At 60.2% G+C, this 18,084-nt stretch overlaps 1 protein-coding gene across 2 annotated transcripts in view; it reads right to left on the reverse strand.

Annotated features, from left to right (window-relative positions):
* Window positions 1-12,575: 12,575 nt before the first annotated feature.
* The window catches only part of RHOG (ras homolog family member G), a 40,284-nt gene continuing 34,775 nt past the window's right edge, over window positions 12,576-18,084 (reverse strand). For both annotated transcript variants that reach the window (XM_075919688.1, XM_075919689.1), the window contains exon 2: window positions 12,576-16,200. In XM_075919688.1, the coding sequence (XP_075775803.1) occupies window positions 15,590-16,165 (576 nt within the window). In that variant the 5' untranslated portion in view covers window positions 16,166-16,200 and the 3' untranslated portion in view covers window positions 12,576-15,589. The remainder of the gene's footprint in view (window positions 16,201-18,084) is intronic.

The raw sequence follows: 18,084 nt of genomic DNA on the forward strand, positions 1-18,084 counted from the left end.
CGTCAATGGTTTTGGTTCTTCCACCCACCTTGGGCGCAGGCGATCTTGTCTTTCTCTGGGGGCATGCAGGGGTATTGCCCCTGGTGGATTAGTTAGCTCCAAGTGCTTTACCACCATAAATCTCTCGGTGAGGCCAAATGCATCCCAGTGGTTACATCAGTGGCATAGTGGGTCCCACCAGGAGTCGGTACGGCCCATGACTTGTAAAATCAAAGCCCTAGGTACTATGGTGACAGGCGCGACACACAAGCTCGATCCCAGTTTTGCATTCCAGGGGATGGAGGCACCGCGAGTTTCGGGGGTTTGCCCCAGAGTTCCTTAGGGACTCCGGTTCTCACTACTAGACCTCACTGCCCTAAGGTGTGAGAAATGTTGCAGGAATTGCCCAGTTTCTACTTGATACGTTGTCTGCTTGGCTGGGCCCAGTGTAGCAGCATCGTCCTGAGACCGCTCGCGGGTTTGTTTGACTGAGCGCCTTCCGCTCCCCAGGCTGGCAGAGAATCAGCGGGTTTCTCCTGCCACCCTCCTAGCGTGGATGTAGCCAAGACTAGGGTCTGTTCCTATGGAACATCCCCCTCTCTCAGCCTGGTCCCTGGCTCTGACACACCCAGCTCTGCAGCTCTCAGTGTATCCAAGGAATATTCTCCCAGGCCTGTCTGTGCACTGGGGCGATCCACTCAGGGTCCCAGGCACTGTCAAAAGTGACCCTTTGGGAGCCATCCCCCCTGTGGAAAAAAAACCCCAGGACTATGTAGCACTTTAAAGACTAACAAGATGGTTTATTAGGTGATGAGCTTTCGTGGGCCAGACCCACTTCCTCAGTTCAAATAGTGGAAGAAAATAGTCACAGCCATATATACCAAAGGATACAATTAAAAAAATGAACACATGTGAAAAGGACAAATCACATTTCAGAACAGAAGGAGGATGGGGGGGGAAGGTAAATGTCTGTGAGCTAATGGTATTAGAGATGATAATCCCCCCTGCGGTGTCTCCAGTCCGACACTCGGAGCCACGAGTCACTTCTGGAAATCCTGGTTAAAATCTAGATCTGGGAGACCCTACCCATCCTCCCCTCCCCCACTAGCTCAGGAGGAAACGTTTTTGGGGGGAAGGGGGAAATGCCATTTCATCTGAAACAAAGCTTGTTTGCTATGTTGCCTCAGCTGCGATTACGTTTTCAGCTTGGAAAAAACCCAGGTTTTGAAATTGTCAAAACGTTGCATTTCAACAGTCTTGAAATGATAAAATTGCAGCTTTCGGCTTCCAAATGGCTTTTTTTGACAGCTAAGCTAGTTCTAGTAAACAGCTATTTCCAATCACAAGGGAGCACTTGGGGTTTCCAGCTCGGGGACACTTTCCAGAGTCTCTCCTGATTCAAAGTGGGAAAAATGTTTCTTGAACGTTGCCATGGGGTGGGAAAACGTTCCCAGCCAGCTCTGTCTGGCCCGAGCCTGCACAGGCATTCATGGTATCTACAGCCTTGTGGACATCCCTGAGCACGGGGCTACCGACTGTGCCTACGATTCCAAAAGGGGCGAGCTCCTCCATTCGAAATGCATTAGGGGTCCGCAGATGCGAAAAGTTTGAAGACTGCTGCAGTAGGGAGTTACCGTCCATTAGAAAGCACCCAAATCACTCGCCTGGTTGTGGGTCTGGGTGGTTCTTTCCCGGACATGTCTGTGTCCCCCACTATGCACTATTTCGGGAGATACATATGGTCTGGGGGGGTACATCTCCATAGCAAGCAGCAACACCCGTGGCAGTGTCTGAGCCTGGCTCCTCGGCATCTGGCGTGTCTGGCTCGTGTTGCAGTGGGGCCGTGAAGCCATCGCCAGCCCCAGCACCTACATGGCTGTTCGAAGCGCGTTTGCATGGGCCCGACTCAGGCTCTGAGACGTGGTGCTGTGGTTTCTACTTGCCAGGTGTGGCGTAGTGAGGGGGGGGGGCTGTCTGCTCTGCAATCTGGGGTCCCTCTGTGCTGTGATGTGTGATTCCCACTCACAACATTTTATTGGCCCAGACACCTAGTCCCAGCCTGGGCAGATAACAAGGCTCTTTCCCCAGGGGAGAGACAAAGGGAGGGAGGCGGAGACGAACAGCTGGTTTGGGGGCAGGGTCTGGGAGTGAGGCAGTTTCTGGCTGGGATCATGAAGGAGACAGACTAAGGAGGGGGGCAGGCATCTAAGGGCCCAGGCACCCCATCTCAAGGGGTCTGAGGCATCCTGGCCCAAACTCCTGTAGCCACATCACGTCTGTGCTGTGCTGTATCCTGGAGAAGCAATAAACCCTCTGTATTCTACTGGCTGGCGGAGTCTGTTCTTGCTGCTATGGGGCCGCATGATCAGGGGGAACCCGGACTTGCCGTCACACCAGGGAAATGTTCCCACCTGTCTCCGAGCTACCAAATCGACGGGGGAATCGGTCTGTTCTCTGAAGCGGTGCCTCAAGTCCTCTGTGCTCAGAGGCTCTGGAGCCTAAAGGCCTTTCCTCCACTGCTCTTTATTTGCATGACCACAGTGTGTTGGTGGCCTCCCCCCACAGCCCGAGCCCCCATTGCGTCAGGAGCTGTACAAAGAAAACAGCACCAGCCCTCAAAGGTATTTTGGCTGCTCACGTCCATTGCAATCCACCCGCCCCCACCAGCAGCAGGACCACATGCTGGGAGGGCGCCGGAAAGGCACTTACAATGGCTTTCTTCTTGGCCACAGCAACCTAGCTAGACTCTCCCCCCATGCGTTCAGCTGGGCGACTGTGAGCGCCGAGGCCGGGCCAACGAAGGGGGGAATCCAGAGCTGGCATTCCTGGGAAGAGAGTTTATCAACCTCCCCAGGAGGAGCTGAGAAAACAGAGGCATCCGTGGCCATTGGGGGAATTGAGGAGGCGAAATACCACGGAGGATCTGGGCTAAGGATAAGATGAGACGACAGCTGGGGGCACAGACACAGAGGACCTGAGGCCGTAGCGCTGCAGCGGTGGGAGGGGAAAGAATTCCGCCGCGGAGACAGCCTCAGTCACAGCTGGGAATGGGGGACCCATGGGCAGAGTGGGGTTACACTCATGGGATGAGGGCTTTGCTGAGTGAGGATGACCTGGGGGGGCCAGTCCTACAGACACGTGAGCAGCCAGCATTCTCCCAGGCGACATTTCCAAATGACGGGGGGCTGGCTGAGAACGCCTGGTCCCCGCAGGCAGGAGCGGGGCACAAACCAACGTTCCCCTGTGCGAGGGACACGGGCAGAAGCGAAACGCCGCCCCGTCACGCCGTTTGGGAAAACAGGTCCCTCCTTGGCTTTGCCGTTTCCCAGGAACCGATCTGCTTTGAACAAAACCGGCTTTCTGGGGGCTGGGAAGCGCCTGCCGGGAGCATTTCGAGCAGCCTCAGTAAATTCCTTCTGGCTGACTCCAGCTGCCCCTTCCAGCACCCTCCCCGGAGCAGAGCTGAGCCCCCGCACGCAGCTGGGCCGCTGCACTAGGATGGTGCTTAGGAAGGGTGCGGTGGGCAGAGGAAGGGGTTTGGGCTGGTTTGCTTGCAGGGCTGGACTTCATCCCCAGGCTCTCCTTTCCCCATTCGGCCAGGCCGAGAGCAGGACTGCCTGCTGGGGGGATGGGGCGGCTGGATCCCGGTGGCACTGGGCAGGATGCGAAGCCTCATCCACAGCACGTGGACATTAGGGTGGTCAGGCGTCCGGGATTGTACCTGACAGTCGGTATTTGAGGATTCTGTCTGGGAAACAAATGGAGAGAATACTGGACGTAGAAATCTCCGGTATTTTCTAATGCAGTAAGTTTTATTATTGGTATTACGAGTATCCGTACGTAGTTGAGAACTGCCTGGCTGGCTGGTAGACACGCTCACGCTGCGTCAGTGTGTCTGCCAGCCAAGCAGTATGCAAATAAGGGGGGGGCCGGGATGGAATCCCTGGGGCTGGAGTCGCTCGTGCATGGGACGGGCAGCACCCTGGGATCTGTGTGTGTCCGGGTCAGTCCCATTCTCCACTGGCTGATTCTCTTCCCGCACTTCCCTCCTGGCCAGCCCCACTCCCCCCGACCCCCTCCCAGCCAGCCCTGCTTCCCGCCGGCCAGTCCCCCCCCGATATCCCCCCAGCCAGCCCTGCTTCCCGCTGGCCGGTCCCCTCCCCCGATCTCCCTCCGGCCAGCCCTGCTCCCCCCAACCCTCTCCCAGCCAGGCCCGCTTCCCATTGGCCAGTTCCACTCCCCCGCTTCCAGCCAGCCCTGCTCCCCTCCCGGATGGTTCTCCCCCCCCCCCCCCCCCATCTGAGATCAAGTGTGTCCAGTATTTTTTTTTAGGCCACCTGGTAACCCTAGTGGACATGTCTCTTGGGGGCGGGGACTGGGCTGCAGGATGGACCCTTCCCATGGAGCTGAACGGCAGCGGGGAGTGCAGGGCAGGGGAGCAGTGGGAGCCAGCAGGACCAGATGGGTGCCTCTTCCCTTGCTGGGCCAGACAGACTCTGCTCCACCCAGTAGCCTCCCCAGGAATTGAAATTTGGGGGGGGGGTTGAATTTACAAGAGGGGGTGTCAGGGCTGATGGGGTGAGACTGTGAGGGTGAGGGTGGGCTGTATCACAAAACTGGGGGGTGTTGGGGAAATTCAGGGGAGTTATACACATCCATGGGGGTGTGTCGGGAAATCCCTGGCCCCACTCCTGCCCCCTCCTATCCCAGACAGCCTCTGCTGCCCCATGCCCGTCCCCTCCTATCCCAGACAGCCTCTGACCCAACTCTGCCCCCTCCTCTCCCAGACAGCCGCTGTTTCCCCCAGCACTTCCTGGCCCAGACAGACCCTGCATCCCCAGTTGGTTCCTGTGTCCCTTCCCTTCATGTCTCCCCCCGGCCTGTTGGCCCACCCTTACCATTGCAGAGGCAGTCAACGCCTGCCCTCAGCACCTCCCCATGCTTGCTGAGCCTGGCATGCCCCGGGCTGGCAGAGAGCTGCTGTCTGAACAAAGGCGTCTCTATCCCGCGGCATCCCGGGCCCTCCTCAAACCCCCATTGTCCTGACTGCTTGGCTGGGCTTCCTCGGCTGGGACCTTGGCAGATGCCCAGCTGAACAGGAAGGCCTCGGCCAAAGCCACTTCTCCACAGGGCGCAGCTCCCGCCAGCCCCTCTGCCAGGCAGAGCCGGGCGTGTGGGGCCGAGAGCGGCGTGGTCAGCCAGCCCAGAGACAGGCCTCGCTCGGGAACCCCCTCAGCCCCAGTGGGGCACAGCTCTTCCAGCCCCCACCAGGCCTGCAAGCTGAGCCCCATCTGGGCCACGCCTGGGGCTCTCCCTCTGAGGTAGGAACGAACGAGCCAGCCAGAGAGCTCCTGCACCCAAAGCTCTGGGCAGCTGGCCAGTGTGTAAGTCCACACGGCACACACAGCCTCAGGGCTGACTCCAATGGGAGCACAAGCCCTGCTTCTATCCACACACCCCTCGGCCTGACTCCAGCCCGCCAGCAGAGCCGGGTCCTAGGAGGTCAGAGCCTGAGCCCTGCTGAGCCTCTGGGCCGAGCCCTGGCCTTAGGCCATGTGGACACAGCTCCAACTGTAGATCTGTCTGAGTGGGAAAAACCCTTTCTCTCCTAATGAGGACTCTAATCCTTTCCCCACCTAGAGCATTGTCCCTCATAGGAGGCAAAAGGGCTTTACAAACTGCCCCATCCGTGTTATTATCCCCGCTGTGTGGAAGGGGAAACTGAGGCACAGCCCAAGCATGACAGGAGGGGATGAGTGTACTTAGATTTCCAGAAAGCCTTTGACAAGGTCCCTCACCAAAGGCCCTTAAGCAAAAGTAAGGTGTCATGAGGGAAGGTCTGTCATGGATCAGTAACTGGTAAAAAGATAGAAAACAAAGGGCAGGAATAAATGGTCAGTTTTCACAGTAGAGAGAGGTGACTAGGGGCGTCCTCCTGGAGTCTGTACTGGGACCAGTGCTGTTCCACATATTCAGAAATGGAATGAATGATGAGGTGGTAAAATTCACAGATGATAAAAAAACGACACAAGATAGTTAAGTCTAATGCAGCCTGAGAAGAATTACAGAGGGATCTCACACAATTGGATGACAGGGCAGATTGTGAAGAGCTTCAAAAGGAGCTCACAAAACTAGGTGATTGGGCAACAAAATGGCAAATGAATGTTAATGTCGATAAATGCAAAGTAATGCACATTGGAAAAATAATTTCCAAACCTACAAAATGATGTGGACTAAATTAGCTAGAAGCACTCGAGAGAGATCTTGGAATCATTGTGGTCAGTTCTCTGAAAACCACTCAATGTGCAGCAGCCGTCAGAAAAGCAAATAAAATGTTAGAAATAATTTTTAAAAGGCTAGAGAATTAGACAGAGAATATCTTACTGCCTCTGTATAAATCCATGGTACACCCACATCTTGAATACTGCGTACAGGTGTGGTTGTCTCATCTCAAAAAAAAAAAATCTTGACATTGGAAAAAAATCAGAAAAGAGCAATAAAATTGTTTAGGGGGTCAGAAAAGCGGCCTTATGAGGAGAGATTTAAAAGCCTTTTCAGCTTAGCAAAGAGGAGGCTAAGGGGGGATATGATAGAAGGCTTTAAAATCATGACTGGTGTGAAGAAAGTGAAAAAGGAAAAATTATTTACTTGTTCCCATAACACAAGAACTAGAGGTCACGAAATGAAATGAATAGGTAGCAGATTTAAAACAAATAAAAGGAAGTTTTTCTTCACATAACAGAAGCAACCTGTGGAACTCCTTGCTAGAGGATGCTGTGAGGAGCAGCACTTTAACAGGGTTCAAAAAAGACCCAGATACATTCATGGAGACGAAGCCTTTGCAATTCTTATTAGCAGGGATGAGTAGGAATGACTGGAAATGGGAAACAGGAGAGGGATCACTTGATGATTACCTGTTTCTGTTCATTCTCGCTTGGTCACCTGGCATTGGCCACTGTGGGCAGATAGGAGACTGGATTATATGGACCTTTGGCCTGACTCAGTATGCCCGTTCTTGTGTTCTTTTGCCTGGGACTGCTAGGTGGGGTTGCTGGGTGTGTGAGTGAGTCTTGCTGGATTGGGGGGCCCTTCCCTTTGGGCCCCCTCTCCCCAAGATGGGTTGTCCCGGCTGCTTCTGGACCCTGTGCTGACAAGTCTGCTCTGCGCTGTGTCCCTGTGCACTACTAAACCTTCTGCCCTGCCTGCCGGCTGAGGGTCGCATCTGGCTGTGGATGGGGGTGCAGGGCCCGGGGTCTCCCCAGCCCCCAGCGACGGGCCCTCTCCAAGGGAGGCCGGCATCAGCGTTCACAGCAGCCGGGGCTCACTCTCCAGCCAGCCAGTGGGGTGCCCTTTGCCGCGCTCCCCCGCCCCGTCCACCCCGGCGGCTTTGCTAGTGAAATGAAGCGGCCGCGGGGGAACAATGAGGTTCTGTTGCCGGGCCGGGCGGGGGCTGCTCCTCCGGCTCCCGGGCTGTCCCCCCACCAGGAAGTCAGGCCTCGGCGCCCTGGGCAAACAAAGGCCTTATTTGCATCCCTGTGGAGGTGGGAGGGAGAGGCACTGCCAAGCAGCCCTGATAAGAGGGGCAGCTGGCTCTAGGCCATGCCCGGCTGCGGGCCAGCACGTGCCTCCCGCCACAGGCCGCCTGCCCTCCCCCCCGCCTGAGGGACGCCAAGGCGCCCCTAGCTGAGGCTGGAGACAGGCCCTGAGGGGTCTGGGCTGAGGGGGCACGTTACCGCAGCCCTCTGCACTGCAACGGGGCTGGCCCCCGAGCCCGGGGACCGGTCTGGCTCCGACTCGGCGAGCGTCAGAGTAAGTGCTGGACAGGGGGCAGCCATTCCTGCCTGACCCCGCATCTGCCCTGCAGCCTCACGCTGGCTCGGGGGCCCTTGATACGGTCCCTCCGGGCGTGGGGCCCAGCAGACCCCTCCAGCCCCCCCCCCCCTCAGGCTCTGGCTCTGCAGGAGCTGTTTCTGTGGGGCGGGACTCTCTGTACTGCCTGCCCTGGGGCCGTGCGGGTGCTGCTAACCCCAGGCACAAGAGGAGATGTCGGGGGTGCGCCTGGTGACAGGGAGGGTCTCGGCCTTCTGCCCATAGTGTGCTCCTGTTAGCCGGGGGGCACGTAGGGCAGAAGGTTCCCCTGGGGCCCAGCAAAGCTGTGAGTTGGAGGGAGGGAGCGGGCCCATGCCTGGGGCCTGGCCGGCCGTGTGAACTGAGCCCCGTCTCGGCCGTGCGCTGCTTTGTTTAGTCGGGGGGGGGGGCATTCCTAGCTCAGTTCCCCGCTGACTGTGCGAAGGGGCAGGGATGGCCCAGCACCGCATTCAGGGGACTCACAGCGAAGCCGGGGAAGTCAGGCCCCTACGCCCCCCACCCCACTCCCAGCGGCTGCACGCTCCTGGGCGCGTCATTGACGTATGTCTCAGCTGTCTTCCTGGATGGTAACATGGTCCTGGGTCGGGCAGCTGCAGGGGGCGGGGTCCCCGGGGCAGACGAACACCGGGGGGGGGGGGAGGTCCCTGGAGCAGGCAGAAACTGGGGGAGTCTCCTGGGGGAAGGGTTACTTAGGCAGGTGCAGACAGGGGATCCTTGGAGCAGGTAGACGAAGGCGGGAGACATGGGGGCAGGCAGATGTGGGGGAGGGGCTGGGGCAGGCAGATGCGGGGGGGGGGGGGGAGGGTCCTTGGGCCCGGCAGAGGAAGGTGTGGGGGGCAGTCAGACGGGTGGGTTCTCTGGGGCAAGCAGATGTGGGGGGGAAGTTGCCCTGCCTCAGGCAAACATGGCGGGGGAGGTGCCCTGGGCTGGGGGAAAGGTTACCCTGGGGCAGACAGATGCTGGGGGCTGCATTAATGGGTCAGGTAGACGGGGGGAGTGGGAAGAGTCCCTGGGACAGGTAGGGGTGTGTGTGGGGAGGGGGAGTCCCAGGGGTCCCTACTGCGCCTGAGCACCGCTCTCCGGCACCCCCTCCTGGGCCAGCGGCCGGAGCTGGCGGTGATGGCCTCAGAGCTGGCAGCACCTGGCCCTCCGCAGTTCCAGTTACCAGGGAGAGAGACCGAGTCGCCTTAGCCTGCGAATGGACCTCAGGCGTCCTGGCCTCTCACCCTGAGCTCGGGCACTAGCCCATGGGGGCACCTTATGGTCTGTTGTGTCCCAGCCGCTGTGCCCTGCCTGTTCCCACTCTCCTGCCCTGCGGGCTGCTGCCTGGTGCGGGCCCCCCCAGCCTGTAGCCACCTCTGCTGAGGGCGCTAACTACACTCCGCACAGCTGCAGGGGTGGGCCGTGCTCTCTGAGGGGCCGCGGCCGGCCGGGGAGCAGGGAACTGCCCCTGGACACTGCCAGAAGCTCAGGACCACGCCCCAGGGGCTGCTGGGACAGAACTGGGGGGGCTGACCCCCTTGCCGGGGCTGTCCATGGCTACTGAAGTTGGTTGCCCAGGGTGGCTCACCCTCCTTCCAGCTGTGCTGGGAGGACCCTGTCACTGTATCCACTGTGCTTACACTGTGCCTTTGATCCCACCGAGGAATGCCTTGAATGCATCCCTGCAGCCACCTCTGGGGAGGAGCAGAGCTGTTTTGAACAGGATGCAGCGAGGACAATGCCCAGTTATCGCTCTAGTGCCCCGGCACCGTTGGCTAGTGCAGCGCCCCACCCCCCGCCGAGGCCCTGGGAAATAGGTCGGCCGTAGGGCGGCTCAGGGCAGGAAGCGGTTGTGGACGGAACAAAACGGCAGGTCGAACGCCGCTCCTGCATCCCCCCGGGGCCTATCACCACAGCGAGCTCTGACTTGGGCGCTCAGCTCCAGCCAGTGGTGCTGGATTTCCAGCCTCCAACACACAGACTCTGGGAGAGCCGGGGTGCTCGGCGCCGTAGAGACGCAGCGCCAAGGTGTCGAACGCTGCCCCCCGAATGGAAGGTCACGGCTGCGAATGCTGAGCCTTCCTCTCGCTGGGCCTCCATTTCCCACCGGGTACATGAGGCTGCTGGGTCCCTCTCGGCAGGCATGTTGTGAGCACCCCGCAGGGCTTGGGAGAAAAGCGGCCTACCCATTCTTATGCAAAGGGGGAAACTGAGGCACGGTCATCTCCCCCCCCAGACCACATGGAGAGTCAGGGACAGATGCCCAGGGACGTTTTCCTGGGGGGTCCCGTCCCGCCCCTCGCACAGCGGGCTCTGTGGTGTGAACTCAGCTTGGACTGGCTGAGCGGGGCTGGGAGACAGCAGGGCCTCCCCAGGCAGCCCTGCTCCCTTCACCAGGCTCGGGGCGGGGGGCTGGACCACACTGTATCCTGCCTGGGAGTTAGCCGCCCAACTCGGGGCCAGTTCAATGGGGCTGAGGTGGGGAAAGCTTCCAGTCAGCTCGGGCAGCCCCTGCTCTTTGCTTCTCAGCTTCAGCCCCTGGGCTCCTGGATCTCTCCCTCAGCCTCCGCCGTCTGGGGGGGGCCCCTCACCCTCCAGCCTCGGTCATCCCCCGAGGGGCCCTCTCCCCTGCCCAGCAGCTCCAGGATGCTAGCAGAGAGGGGAGAGGGCAGGGGGGAGAGGCGCCAAGGCTGAGCCAGGCATTCCAAGCGATGCTGGGACAGATTAAATTCTTGTGTGTGAAAACAGCCAGCCCAGGCTGCTCCATCCTGCAGGGGAGAGGCAGAGAGCAGCTCTAGGGATGGCAGGGGACCCCCAGACGTAACCATGGCACCCGTTGCAGCACTTTCTGACAGGAATTAACTCTCCCACACCCTGCACTGGCAGAGGAATTACTGACAGGGATGCACAGGGGCTAAGGGACTTGACCAAGGCCACTCCGCCCGGCAGTGGCAGTGGCAGTTGTGCCAATTTCGAATCTGGCCTCGATTGGAATCCCACTCTCAGGCGGCTCCCTCGGGCTCCGCTGGCACTGCCCCGTGGGGAACAGCTGTGGATCGGCTCAGGGGGCCTCCGTGGGACAAGGAACCCCAGGGTGTCTGCTGCAGCACCCTGTGAGCACAATGACTTTGCACTTGGACAGGTGCTCAGTGCCCCAGAGGGTCGGGGACCCGGGCCCATTCTACGTGTCGGAGGCTGGTTTGCAGCAAGGCACCAGGAGGCCCGTACAGCACCGAGACCCCCACAGACAGCGACTCGGTCAGCATGAACATTGTGCCCAGTTGAGGCTCGAGGGCCCGGCTGACAATGAATCGACACAGGCAGGGGCCGGAGAAGGTGGCTGGGCCACTGGACTTGGCTATCAGCTCAGAGGGGACTGCACATCCCAGGGCTGGGAGCCAATGTACCCTCTAATTTTTTTCCCATCCATGTGCGGAATAAACATTGTTGTTTGCACTGAGGCAGGTGCAGAGAAACCGAGAGGGCAGGCAGTCTGCCAAGCAGCTGGGCAGCATTTCCATCTCTCCCAGATGGCTGCCCAAGCGCTCTGCTTGCCGGGAACACTGGTGGGAGGTTTCCACCTAGAACCCCCTGGTCCCGGCTGGTCAGATCTAGGGCCCGTGGGCCAGGGCATCCCAGCTCCTCTCACTGCTGCAGCCACACATGGGGAGAGGCCTCCCTGGGGGCAATTCATGGACTTTACGGTCCGAAGAGACCATCACGGTCATCTCAATGGGGGTCCGATGCCCGGGGAGGGGTGCACAGAGATGGAAAGACATTCCACTTGTGCTTCGGCCAGGTGTGACGTAGTGGGGGGGCTGTCTGCTCTGTAACCCGGTGTCCCCCTGCGCTGTGATGTGTGATTCCCACTGATGCACCTACATGTGGATTAGCCCAGACATCTGATAACAAGGGCTGTGTCCAGACTCCATGCCTCCTTCGACGGAGGCATGTAGATTAGCCACATCGGAAGAGGGAAATGAAGCCGCGATTAAAATAATCGCGGCTTCATTTAAATTTAAATGGCTGCCCCGATCTGCCGATCAGCTGTTTGTCGGCAGATCGGGAGAGTCTGGACGCGATGCCCCGACAAAGAAGCCTTTCTTCATCGACACAGGTAAGCCTCGTGAAACCAGGTTTACCTGTGTCGATGAAGAAAGGCTTCTTTGTCGGGGCATCGCGTCCAGACTCTCCCGATCTGCCGACAAACAGCTGATCGGCAGATCGGGGCAGCCATTTAAATTTAAATGAAGCCGCGATTATTTTAATCGCGGCTTCATTTCCCTCTTCCGATGTGGCTAATCTACATGCCTCCGTCGAAGGAGGCATGGAGTCTGGACACAGCCAAGGCTCTGTCCCCAGGGGAGAGACAAAGGGAGGGAGGCGGAGGCGAACAGCTGGCTTGGGGGCAGGGTCTGGGAGCGAGCAATCTTGGGCTGGAACCATGAAGGAGAAAGTCTAAGGAGGGGGCTGGAATCTGAGGGCCCTGGGGGGCTGAGGCATCTCAAGGGGGCTGAGGCATCCTGGCCCAGGCTCCTGTAACCACATCACATCTGTGCGGTGCTGTATCTGAGAGGAGCAATAAACCCTCCCTGTTCTACCGGCTGGTGGAGTCTGTTCTTGCTGCTATGGGGCTGCAGGATCGGGAGGACCCCGACTCGCCGTCACACCAAGCCCGGCCCGGCCCCAGCTGCTGAGGGCGTCCCCCCGGAGGGTTTCAAAGCAGAGCCCGGCAGACACAGGCAGCCTTGACATATTCTATTTATTAAAGCAACACCGCGAGGCGCTCCTTGCAGCCAGACCCGATTGTTTCTCTTGGCTTTTCCCTCCGCGGGTCCCTCGGGAGCGAGCTCACCTCTCCGGGGTCCCCGGGGTTCGTTTGCAATCTGGGCTCCGGCGTCACAAACGTATTAAACGCAGGGGCAGAATTGCCCTTCAAGCCGAAATCAAGAGAGGGCGCTGGAGCCGGCGGGAAAACCAGAGCGGGCTGGAACGGGGCTCCGCTCAGAAATCCCGGCCAGCCGTGCCGTATACATCCTGTTATACAGGCAGTTCCTTTCCTCTGCCCCTCACGCTGGGCCGCCGGCTGCCCCAGCGCAGACCTCTGAGCTGCCTGTCACCCGGTACGCTAGCCAGCCAAGGCAGCTACCACAGAGGCCATGTCCGCGTTGTGCTAATTCCCAAGGCCCCGTCGGCTGTACATACACCCTGCAGTGCCTCGCCCATCCTGGCGGGTGGCCTGCGACGTTGGCCATGTCGCCCACTAGAGGCTGCAGCCTGTAGCTCTCGCTTGCACGCCGACGCTCGTCCCGCTCACCTGGGTTCTTGTGACGCGCTGGCGGAGGCTTCTCTTGTCAAGGCAGCGGGCGGTGCGCTGACCCTCGCGAGTTTCTGCACTCATCCCGGACACAGACAAAGCTGAGGGTGGCCACCCGCCGTCGGCCTGGCGAGACAGGTGGAGGCTCCGGTGGCCTCGTCTCGCTGTTCATGGGAGACGTTTCCCAAGATGGCCAACGCTGGTGTCAGGAAGCCCCTAGCCAGGGATGTGAAGCTCTGGAGGCTGCCGCTCTGCTATGGGAAGGGACGGCGAATGGCCCAGAGTGCCAGCTCCCTCAGCTGGAACGTCAGCAACCTCCGTGGCCTCCAGCTGCCATCGATGGCCGGGTCGGTCCCACCTACTGGATTCTCTGCATTAGCTGGAGAGGGCTCATGATTTGCTACTTTGCGCTATGGACGTGGGCGGAGACTGAGTGGAAACCCGCCGCCAGCACCACTGGAACTCTCTGCCGTGGCACAAGAACTCCTCCCACCCGAATGTCCCCTCCACATTCAACTGAGCCTGTCTGGACAGGGCAGAGACTCCCTGGCCCTCGGTTCCTGGCGGCTGCCTGACCCTGGGTGCAAGAGGGAGCCGGTTGCTTGCATTACAGCTGTGCTGGGGAGGAGAGAGAATGCATCTTGTTTCCCAGCCACCGCAGGTCGTTCCCCTTGGCCTCAGCCTCCATATCTGAGCTCACTCAACGAAAGGGGCCAGGTCTCCTTGCCAGGACCTCCCAGGACACGCTGCAGCGCCGTAGTTTCCTGCATCTCTCTTTGGCCGCCAGGCTGCACTGCCCCCTCCGCCCGCCCCAGGGGAGCATCCACAGGGAAGGCAGTCCGCTGGGAGTGTCGCATGGGCACGAAAGAGGCGGCGGGAGGCGGGAGGGGAGACAGAGCCTGCTTCATCTTTGCATCTGCTGGATCAACGGGTCAGGTCTGACGCTTGGATTGAAACGTGGAGCAGTGAGGAGATCACAGAACCAGAGGGACTCCGAGGGGTCAGCGTGTCCAGTCCCCTGCACGCCAGGCAGGGCCATGCACAGTGGTACGGTTTTGTGCAAAGGTTTTGGCTGGGGCAATTGGCCTTTGCTGTAGCAGAATTCAAAGGGCAGCTGCGGGAAGACGGCGGGAGGAGGAGAGCCTCTCACTGATCGCCTACACTGGTGTCTTCAAGACCCCCTGTCTAGGCACATGGTGTTCGCAGCGCTCCCCACTTCAAATAAACACTTGACGGCTGCCGCTCACTAAGCAGGAGGCAAAGGGGCAGGTGGCTTTGGAAGTTCTCAGGACAGGTCTGGTTCCCAGGCAGAAGACACGTGGTCTCAGAGAGAGGTGGCTGGGCACAGGAGGAACCAGCCCAGGATCTCAATGCCAGCAGCAAAGCGTGGTGCTCTTTGAAAAGAGGTGACCCCAGAGGGCGGGCTGGGCCGCCTGTTCTAGCTGTGGAAGAGGGGGCGTGTAGCCAGCGTGGCTGGAGCCTCCGGCTCTGTAAACGTGTCTCTGGAAATGGGGCCGTGTCAGAAGAAAACAAAAACTCCTTTGGGAAAAAAACAAAACAGAAGTACCAGCTCCCCCACCCCGTGAGCACAAACGCCTTCTCTTCGGAACCAGGCGGGACACAGCGACAGCATCTTCACACAGGGGTAGCTTTTCCAAACACGCCGTGCGGCCGGGTGGTCTCAGAGGAGAAGGAACGTTGAGGAAGCCAGCAGGAGACAAAAAGGTCTTCTGACAAATCAGAAGTCAACCCAGTGGAGGCCCTGACAGGTCTTCAACGGGACAAAAGCGAGCCCGACGTGTGTCTTTGGGGGCGGAGCTTTGCAACCTGCAATTCAGCAATCGCTTCCGTTCCGCCGGCCCGTCAGCCAAACCAAGCAACCCCCGAGCCTGACTCAGCACCGAGCACGGTTTTTGGTTTCCTTCCATCCCTGTAACAGGGGGTTTTGGGGGACCGAAGGCCGAGGAGCTGGCGTATGAGGTTGCAGAGGCTGTCGAAGCTCTCGCTTCTCAGGAGAGGGCTTGCCAAGATATGGAAGCCGTTCAGCTCTGAGTTACACATCAAAGAGGAGGGGAAACTGTCCAATGACCCCCCCCCATGTGATCCAAGACAATCTACGCATTAGTGCAAACAAGGTTTATTATTATTGCAAACAGCCTTGGTTTGGTGACACCCAGGTCAACAGTTGCACCGTCACTGGACGAAGGCCAGGCTTGGGGCAGGGGGGTGGGACACGCTGGATACAATGGAGGCAGGACGTCCCCTGCTGTGGGGCAGAGAAGCGTCTGGAGAGAAAAGGGCCTTACATACTAGCATCACTGGGAGCAGAGGGACCAGGCAAGGTTTGGACAAGGGCAGAACCATCTCCGAGTCCTAAGGCACCCTCCCCAGCCCCAAGCAGCCACCCTGCCCAGAGGCATGCTTGGGTTTCCAGAGTCTTCCTCACAAAAGGATGCAGGACTTTTTAGCTTTCACCGGGGGAGGGTTGAGGACGGCCCGCACGGCCTCCGTGAAGACCTCCTTGATGCCGTCCTGGTTGAGGGCAGAGCATTCCATGTACTTGACGGCGTGGATCTGCTTGGAGAGGGTGATTCCCTGCTGGGTGGTGACGGGCACCTGGTTCTGCTCCTTTAGCTTCTTGGTGGCCTCGGGGTTGTTTCTCAGATCTTTCTTGGTGCCCACCAGTAGGATGGGCACGTTGGGGCAGTGGTGGCAGACCTCCGGGTACCACTTGTGTTTCACATTCTCGTAGGAGGGCGGGCTGGCGATGGAGAAGCAGATGATGAAGACGTTAGTCTGGGGGTAGGAAAGCGTCCGGAGCCGGTCGTACTCCTCCTGGCCTGCCGTGTCCCACAGATTTAAGTTAATAGTCCTGCCGTCCACCGTGTTCTGGGCGCTGTAGTTGTCGAAGACCGTGGGGATGTACTCCTTGGGGAAGGCGTTGGTGGTGTAACAGATCAAGAGGCAGGTCTTGCCCACCGCCCCGTCACCCACCACCACGCACTTTATGCTCTGCATCCCGGCACACCTTCCCTGGGCTCCGCTTCAGCAACCTGGCGGGGGGAGGAGAGAGAGAGTCAGGGAGCAGGCTCAGGGCAGGGTGCACAGAAGAGGGGCAGGGCCTTGGGGGAGGGGGTCACAAGGGCACCGTCCAGCCGTAAGAGTCTGGGAGGGGAGCGAGGCAAGTGAGCGCAGCGGCCACGTGACCCGCCTCCTGCTCCACCCAGGCTCCTCCGTTGAGACCTAGAGTCACCGAAATGTAGGGCTGAGGGGTGGGGAACTTTATGGCACAGAAGCAGGCCCAAGTCGGGGTGATGGAAGCTCCTAAAAGCATGGGGGCTACTGGAGCCTGAAAGGTGACTCCGCACCCTGCATGCTGTCCCTGCTCCCCATGCCACCCCTCCTTCCACAGCCTCCGCTCCCGCACCCCAAGGTCCTGCCCACCGCCCACCCCTTCTTCCACAGCCTCCGCTCCCGCACCCCAAGGTCCTGCCCACCGCCCACCCCTCCTTCCACAGCCTCCGCTCCCGCACCCCAAGGTCCTGCCCACCGCCCACCCCTCCTTCCACAGCCTCCGCTCCCGCACCCCAAGGTCCTGCCCACCGCCCACCCCTTCTTCCACAGCCTCCGCTCCCGCACCCCAAGGTCCTGCCCACCGCCCACCCCTCCTTCCACAGCCTCCGCTCCCACACCCCAAGGTCCTGCCCACCCCTTCTTCCACAGCCTCCGCTCCCACACCCCAAGGTCCTGCCCACCCCTTCTTCCACAGCCTCCGCTCCCACACCCCAAGGTCCTGCCCACCCCTTCTTCCACAGCCTCCGCTCCCACACCCCAAGGTCCTGCCCACCCCTTCTTCCACAGCCTCCACTCCCTCACCCCGAGGTCCTGCCCACCCCTTCTTCCACAGCCTCCACTCCCACACCCCGAGGTCCTGCCCACCCCTTCTTCCACAGCCTCCACTCCCGCACCCCGAGGTCCTGCCCACCCCTTCTTCCACAGCCTCTACTCCCGCACCCCGAGGTCCTGCCCACCCCTTCTTCCACAGCCTCCACTCCCGCACCCCGAGGTCCTGCCCACCCCTTCTTCCACAGCCTCTACTCCCGCACCCCAAGGTCCTGCCCACCCCTTCTTCCACAGCCTCCACTCCCTCACCCCGAGGTCCTGCCCACCCCTTCTTCCACAGCCTCCACTCCCACACCCCGAGGTCCTGCCCACCCCTTCTTCCACAGCCTCCACTCCCGCACCCCGAGGTCCTGCCCACCCCTTCTTCCACAGCCTCTACTCCCGCACCCCGAGGTCCTGCCCACCCCTTCTTCCACAGCCTCCACTCCCGCACCCCGAGGTCCTGCCCACCGCCCACCCCTTCTTCCACAGCCTCCGCTCCCACACCCCAAGGTCCTGCCCACCCCTTCTTCCACAGCCTCCGCTCCCGCACCCCAAGGTCCTGCCCACCCCTTCTTCCACAGCCTCCGCTCCCACACCCCGAGGTCCTGCCCACCCCTTCTTCCACAGCCTCCGCTCCCGCACCCCGAGGTCCTGCCCACCCCTTCTTCCACAGCCTCCACTCCCGCACCCCAAGGTCCTGCCCACCGCCCACCCCTTCTTCCACAGCCTCCACTCCTGCACCCCAAGGTCCTGCCCACCGCCCACCCCTCCTTCCACAGCCTCCGCTCCCGCACCCCGAGGTCCTGCCCACCCCTTCTTCCACAGCCTCCACTCCCGCACCCCGAGGTCCAGCCCACCCCTTCTTCCACAGCCTCCACTCCCACACCCCGAGGTCCTGCCCACCCCTTCTTCCACAGCCTCCACTCCCTCACCCCGAGGTCCTGCCCACCCCTTCTTCCACAGCCTCCACTCCCGCACCCCGAGGTCCAGCCCACCCCTTCTTCCACAGCCTCCACTCCCACACCCCGAGGTCCTGCCCACCCCTTCTTCCA

The sequence above is a fragment of the Pelodiscus sinensis genome, chromosome 1, assembly GCF_049634645.1.
Source record: "Pelodiscus sinensis isolate JC-2024 chromosome 1, ASM4963464v1, whole genome shotgun sequence".
Classification (NCBI taxonomy): Eukaryota; Metazoa; Chordata; order Testudines; family Trionychidae; genus Pelodiscus; species Pelodiscus sinensis.